The 7,911-nt window shown below is 33.9% G+C and overlaps 1 protein-coding gene across 1 annotated transcript; it reads left to right on the top strand.

Annotated features, from left to right (window-relative positions):
* Positions 1-256: 256 nt before the first annotated feature.
* On the top strand, positions 257-6,044 carry LOC127858732 (uncharacterized). The gene is made up of 2 exons (XM_052395973.1): positions 257-1,093; positions 4,365-6,044. Exons 1-2 carry the CDS (start codon positions 370-372, stop codon positions 5,045-5,047), a joined length of 1,407 nt encoding a protein of 468 aa, XP_052251933.1. The 5' UTR covers positions 257-369; the 3' UTR covers positions 5,048-6,044.
* Positions 6,045-7,911: the final 1,867 nt, after the last annotated feature.

The raw sequence follows: 7,911 nt of genomic DNA, 5'->3' as shown, positions 1-7,911 counted from the left end.
ACTTCAAGAAAATACAAATCTCTTATTAAGCAAGCTTTGGAAGACAACAATCAGAACGAACAAACAGGCACAATGCGTACCGACATAGCGTGCTTTTTTCTCTTTCAGAATATAAACACGGATTTGATAATGAATACGTGATAAATTTAGGCAATGGAAACAGTCATCGCATCCTGCTCTGATAAAATGTCAACGGGGTCAAGAACACTTGAGTCTGCAACATTACTAACTACACTCAACGATGCAGAACGGAATGTTTCGTTGGAAAAGATTTCAATATATTATGTTACTTCAGGTCCTATTTTTGATGCATATGAACGGCTTGCTTTAGATGTTTATATTTATCCTATAAGTCTGCTCATTGCATTTATGTTTATTGGACTTATTGGTAACGGTTTTGTGTTGTATATATTCTCTAAACAATGGGAACGGAGTAAAACATCCGTGTTTATCATTACATTGGCCGCGTTGGACGTAGTAAACTGTGCTTTGATTATTCCGGTAGAAATCTCCGTGTTTGCGAAGCCATATACATATGACCATGATATTTTCTGCAAGATCTCCAGATGCTTGTCCTTCATTGTCACGGCCAACTATTCATTTGTCCTGGTCACTGTGGCATACGACCGCTACCTAATGGTATGTAAGCCACTCAAGAGGATAACATATGGGCAGCGTTATGCCACGAGAGCCTGCATTGGAGTAAGTCTTCTGGCTATTGCCACACAATGGCCTTCAATGTTCATCTACGGAACGCACACATTCCAATTACAATTTTCAAGAGGCGACGACGAAAGTTTCTTGACACAATTAACGAACTCAACAGCGTTCTACGTCAACCTTACGAACGTACAATATGTTTTACAAGGAAAAACATGTCACGTAACGAATTATTACGACGATGTCAACAAGATACCAAAGTTCCTATTTCATGGATTTCTAATGGTTGGTCACGTAGTCATCAATATCACGTTGTTTGTGGTATACACGGTTATCGGACATCGTCTGTTCCTGTCGTCGTTCATCAATATCCTTGGAAACAGGGTGCAGAAGCCGGGTCTTTTTAAGAAAAGCATTGTTTCGGCTTTAACAGGTATATTCATGTTAACTGTAGAACATTTTCATAATGATAAATAGACCTTTTAATTCATTCTATAATTGTTGAATATTACATTTGAGCTAAATGATAAGCTTATTTTTTACGAACAACAATCAATGACTTTTTTTCGATTACTTAAATTTTTTACATTTCTTTATAAAATTTCAACGTTCTACATTTAACAAACGGTGACGTAAATCCGTCAGCCCGTGGTCCTATCAACATTATATATTTACAGTTTGCAAAATTTACTTCATTTACTACCATGTCATTATCTTCTAATTTTCTTTATTAAACCGAAGAATACCTTATTTTAAAATATTGAAATAGCTTATGTGAACACACTCATGAAAGGCATATATATCGACGTTGTAGATTGCTTGTGGTTTAAAAGATGGTCCCATAATTTGGTTTGACAAATACCATACACAGTATGTTATTGAAATATGGGAAACTCAAGAATACGTCTGAAATTTCGAGAAACTTGCACTCCGGAAACGTTATCATGTGATAATACATAAATCACAACATTTCCCTCCTTACCATTATCAGTCTTAGAGGTTGAGGTCCAGTCTCCTTGCAAATAAATGTCGATTAATTCAGAAAGGAATATAGTTTGCGAGAAGCTTGTCGGATGCAGAGCGCTGATTCTTGCATTTACAATGTTAAATCCCGACTTTCGTGAGATCGTTAGCGTACGAATAACAAACAAAATACGCGTATGCTTTTGTAAGTAAATTAATGAAGGTCGCCGTGGCCAACAAACGGGAAATCACGGGTTCGATGCCCACTTTTAAGTCCCCCCAAAGACACCAAGAACTGGTTCTACAAAATAAACGGACTCAAGAGGCTTTCAATAAGATTTCGGCCAACGATGCAATTAATCCATTTATGCCTAGAGGACTCTCCCATCCTTCTAAATTGGATCAATATATTTCCAAAATAATGGATGTCTAGTACATTTATTTCTATATTTAGAATATTTCTTACAGAAATTCCTTTAGGCAAACAGCACCGACCCTGATGAGACGCCGCATCATGCGGTGTCTCATCTGGATCTACGCTGTTACCCAATGCCTTTTTTTCTAGACGCTAGGCAAACATGGGTTAAGCTAAAATAAAAAGGGTTTTAACCAAAACAAAATAAATAAAATTTGTCGTAAAATATGATTATATGATCGTCAAATTAGGTATGACATAAATAATAAGATAAAGTTATATATTAACCTAAATACCTTATGTCTGTTTGAATTTTATTGTATATAGATTTTAGCGCATACAACCTAAATTATTATTTAATGCGCATGTTTCAGTAAATAGCATTTTCGTTGTAATAAGGTTTAAAACCATGTTTGATCGACAATTACTCTTTAATCCACATGCATCATAGATGCTGCTTTGCGTGAATATATATTTCAATTATGCTAACATCAAAAACGCACACTTGTTTTGATGAAAATGCATTTATCCGTCTGTTAACCTATTTTTGCCAAGTAGACTCTCCCATCTTTCTAAATTGGATCAATTTATTTCTAAAATTAGGTATGCCTTGTACATTTATTTCTATATTTAGAATATTTCTTACAGAAATTCCTTTAGGCAAACAGCTTTGACCCTGATGAGACTCCGTATCATGCGGCGTCTCATGTGGGTCAAAGCTGTTTTCCAAGGCCTTTTTTCTAGACGCTAGGCATAAATGGGTAAAGCTAAAATAAAGAGGTTTTAACCAAACCTAACTAAATGAAATTTGTAATAAAATTATGATTCTCTGATAAACGTCAAACAAGGTATGGCATAACAATTAGATATATTTATAAAATCTAAATACCTAAGTTTTGTTTAATTGTATAAAGATTTTAGCGCATACAACCTGACTATCATTTAATGCACAAGTTTCAGTAAATAGCATTTCCGTTGTAATAAGGTTTAAAACCATATTTGATCGACAACTTCTTTTTAATCATCATAAATGCTGCTTTGCGTCAATATATATTTCAATTATGCTTACATTAAAAACGCACACTTGTTTTGGTGAGAATGCTTTTACCCGTCTGTTAACCATTACAAGGGATTACCGGAATTGGTTTTCTCTTGTAATCGTTATACTTAACTTCAAACAGTAAGTGTTTTATCGACGTGTGCATTTTCCATAGCATTCTTCTTAGAAAAGCCATGACATCCCAACATAATTCATGCTGGTTGTTCATGCAGGTTAATTAATCTTTTCTTACGTTAAGCTCTTTTGTTTCCGCTCTTATCCAAAACTCAATCAAAATGATATGAAAAAGATGGTATTAAAATAAGAAAAAAACGTACGTGTATAACAGGAAATAATCGATTGCTTACACCATGCACACAATTAAAATAAAAACACAAAATATATTCCTTAAAATATTCAAAACATCAATAATAATCTTTATCATTATAAAAACACACACAGTACATTGTAATGCATTCGTTGAAATCGTGCAGAACTATTTATTCGTTTCCTGTCAGAAAAAAGATGACGATAGGTTTTGTATTTGGACAACAAACCGTCTAAAAGTACTAATAGTGCGACTGTATTATCATACGTGGAGGGGATGCATTCCTTCATTCTTTGTTTTGAAGACAAACGATTATATTCACCCTAACGCTAGTTTAACATGATTTAAGATAAGAATACATGTCGAGAACACAAACAAGATTCACCGATTTATAATTATTAAAGATGTTCATTTAATCAATTTATTGAAAAGTGTGTGAAGTAGACATACTATGTGGCTTTCAGATTGTGTTTGTTCTCGAAAACCGTCGTGTGTATTTATGTGTTGAAAATATATTGGCGATTGATTTGACTCAACATAATTTCGTCAAACTACACAACCTTACCAAGTTTATATCTGCCAAACTAGTAAGCTTAATCTCCGAATGTAGTTGACACGTTTGATTAATTATGTACGTGCGGTATTTTTTATGTTTCCCTCAAAAAGAAACTTGAAGCAATCCAGTATGTTATCCGTATTAAAATTCAAATAAATTATTATTAAAAACTCTCCCTTATTTTCGCCGATAAATGATTCAAACAAGCCGATAGACTTTTCGTGGGATTTCAACTAGATCTAATATTTGAAAATGGAGATGTTTATTTTGCAGAAAATGTGTTCCGAAAGGATTCATACATAAATCAATATTGAAGAGCTATAATACCTAAACTGAATACAATAATTTGCATATTATATATTTTGAAACCATCTTTTGATAACTCTGAAAATTCTTATTTCAGGTACAGCGTCAAAAGGGAAAAGTGCAAGCAACAGTATCGATACAGATTACTTTGCGACATATCCGAAACCTTTAACAAAGAAACAGGACGAACGCGCACGATCGCAGAGCGACGGTCAGTTAAAGACGACAGTCCCCAAGCAATGCACACGGAGTTTGGTAGACCTGCCAGGGTCAATGGGCCCAGACAGTGGGCATTTAGTGACGAGAAAAGAGTCCGAGCATGAGACGTATAAAGAATCGTTCACTTACTTACATGAAGAGAATGTGTTCAAGACCAAAGAGAACATAAATGGCCATTGTCGAGCACAGCTGTCTGTAAGCATAACGTCCGCGTTTGGCGGAAGTACGGACCTCAGTATGTTACATCTTGCCGCGCCGCATCCACAAGCAAAACCAGTCGCCAACTTGAAGGAGCTCTCGCTAAAAAGGAACACGTTAATCATGAGAATGGTGACGTTTACGTTCATGATGAGTTATCTTCCTTACTTGATCCTCGTAATGCTGAGGTACTTGGACGAAGACATTCCGAGAAAATTGCCGACAAACTTGAAGATCGTGTACCACGTGTTCCTTAAGAGCTATTTCCTGAACAGTGTTTTGCGCCCGTTCATTTACATCGTCATGAACGAGCGGTACAGAAAGAAGTTACTCAATCTGATTCGCAGCTGGCGACGATGCTGAAACAGATCTAAAAAACATTATTTCAGAACTCGATATTGCTAAATATCATAAAACACATGTTGTAGAATCTGTCAATTCTGATTCTTAGTTTTTGCACAACACTTTAGTCTGTCGTTTATAGTGCATTTTTAGGATACACATACTATAAACACTTTCAGGACATGTACTTGGTAAACAATTATATTATCCGCTAAAAGTTTAACTTTTCTCTAGTAACTTATTTTTAGAACCTTTTTTATGAAAAAAAAAATAGTTAAGCTCTTTCAATGTTTTCAAAGAATCTTATGCACACACACTTTTTTTTGTTACTAATTCCTATTTGTATAATTGCGTTTTTTACTTATCTCAGTTTAGTTGCTTCCTTTGACATGCATATGCACCGTTCAAAAATGAAAACAGTATATATAATATCATATGTTAATAACAACACATAAATGTAAAAGATCGGTTAAGAAACGATGGTAATCAACGGTATTAATCGTTAATGAAAAAGTTTTTTCAAAGACATACCAAGGCCTTAAAAGTAATATAGGCACCTTGAATCATTTTGCTCTTAAACATATATACAAACAAACATAAACAACGTTTTGACCGTCGAGTAAACGAGACGTACTCATTATGATCCAGAACGTAGTAAAGTTTTATCGTCTCATGTGTTAGTTCTTAAAACAAACACATGTATTTGAATAATAATAATTTTATAATGAACAACAGCTATATAACTTGTAGTATCGTCACCGTCAAAACCATTTGTATTCGTGTCAGTGTTGGTCCTTCATGCTGTATATTTTAAGCATGTGCATGTGGTTCCCTATTTTTATGAAATGATTTCATGTTTCTTAAGTTTTTGAACTGGTTTAAGTGTCATTGTTTTTTATCATGCGTTGTTCCTTTAAATTGCCTCATGTTCTATGTTTATTATTGTGCTGCGATGCTTTATTTCTTCAAATATACAAACGTATCTATATTCGTATGTCATATTACATGAGTACCTAAATATCTTGTTATATCTTACTTTAATCCAAATGACTTTTGTAGAAACATACAGATTCCTACAAAGATAAACTAATTCAATCTGGCTACATAATATTTGATAAAATGACCTACGTATAAAAATTGTTACTGAAATAATACATGTCTTGTCAATCAATTCACAGTTTTCAAAATATCAAAACATCTATACATATCTTAAATAAAATCTGAGATAAGACGAAAAAAATAATTATTCAAATACAGTTTAGCGTAATATAAAACTCGGCTATTTTTTATGAAATACTTAATGAATAGAGAAAATTTGCATTTAAAACGATTTGCAGAGAATCGGAAAACATTTTATTTTCAAGAGCACATAACTGAATATATATAACAAGGCCATGGAATGGATGAAGTATGCTGTGATTTACCATGGTGCTAACAGGTAACTACCCACAACACCCAGAATGTGTGTTAATGTTTTGAAATCAGCATACTTGACAACGGGAAACATGTTAACCATGTTTGACACAAATGAAAGCGTCAGACACATTTTATCACATTTAACAGTCAATCCAATTAATAAGTTGTAACATTAAGCCGGCCCTTCAAATTGATCGATGTCAAATCACACAAAAAATGTTAACGTTCGTATCTGTGTAAATCTGGTTTAAAAAAATAATTGTCACCTTACTTGTTAACTCTTGCATTTATGTTGACTTGCAGGAATTTAACAGTTTAACAAAAACGCACATTTAAAGGGCCCGTTTCATAGATTTTGGCATGTATTGAAGCTGTTCATTAAATGCTTTTTGATAAATTAAAAAATTTGACCTAAAAATCTCAAGTAAAAAAAAACAAGAATACAATTTAAAAAAGGAAAAAAGTAACCATCAACAGGGCTCGAACCACTGACCCCTAGAGTCCTGGAGTAAAAAGTCTCCAGCCTAGACCACTCGACCATCCATTCTCATGCTTACAGCGGATGTTTTTTTTACCTATATAAGCAATCCTCGTAGTTTCCCAAAATGTAACTACACCATCAAAACTTCCCAAATTATTCAATAGTTTCGCGTCGCACGACGCTTTGTAATGTTCAAGTTTTCATATCGTCAAAAGATGCATATAATGGATATTAAGAAGTATGGTAAATGGTCAGTATTACTATTTCCTCAAAAATATCATAACAAAAACGAAAATGTGCGAATCTGAAACACTTTTTTTAATTTTGTCAATTTACCAATCTGTTGGACGACCCTTTTAACCCGTTTTAAAAGTAGATAAATAACACTGAAGAGGTAAAATACTTGTGTAGAAACAGACACATTCTGCAGAGAAGTTAAGCCTGCCGGAAAAAACGAGCTGAAATCATTTTCATGCTGTGAATTCACGTCAGGAGTGTTTAAAACAGTTGTAATTACAAAGCAAAACCGTGCACATAGAATTCTTCGCTTTTCTGACCAATATCTTGTCCGACAATGTACAGAAAATGCATTCATTAAAACACTTGACAACGGGAAACAATTATCTTTAAAAATTCACGAGTTTTCTATTATACTTTACAATATGAAAGCAATACAACGTCATTCGAATGACTAAGTACGTTGAAATATGGTTGTTTGTTAATTAATAGCATTGTAACAATGAACGCATTAATGTGCATCGATTTCATTACACACGACTTTCTAAATAGTGACAGATGAACACTATTCTTGTTGGTATTAGCCTGCAACCCGGGTGAGTCGCGGTACTTAAGGAATATTCATTTGCGTCTAGAAACCATCTTCAAATATCAGATAAATAATTTATAAGACAAACATATCTGACTTAACTTCATTCGAAAATAGCCTTTTATGACGAAAATCCTTCAATTTTAACTGCGGTATCAACAA

Source organism: Dreissena polymorpha, chromosome 14 (genome assembly GCF_020536995.1).
Source record: "Dreissena polymorpha isolate Duluth1 chromosome 14, UMN_Dpol_1.0, whole genome shotgun sequence".
NCBI lineage: Eukaryota > Metazoa > Mollusca > Bivalvia > Myida > Dreissenidae > Dreissena > Dreissena polymorpha.
Note: the sequence above shows the minus strand (reverse complement) of the source record. Positions and strands in the feature narration are given on the sequence as shown.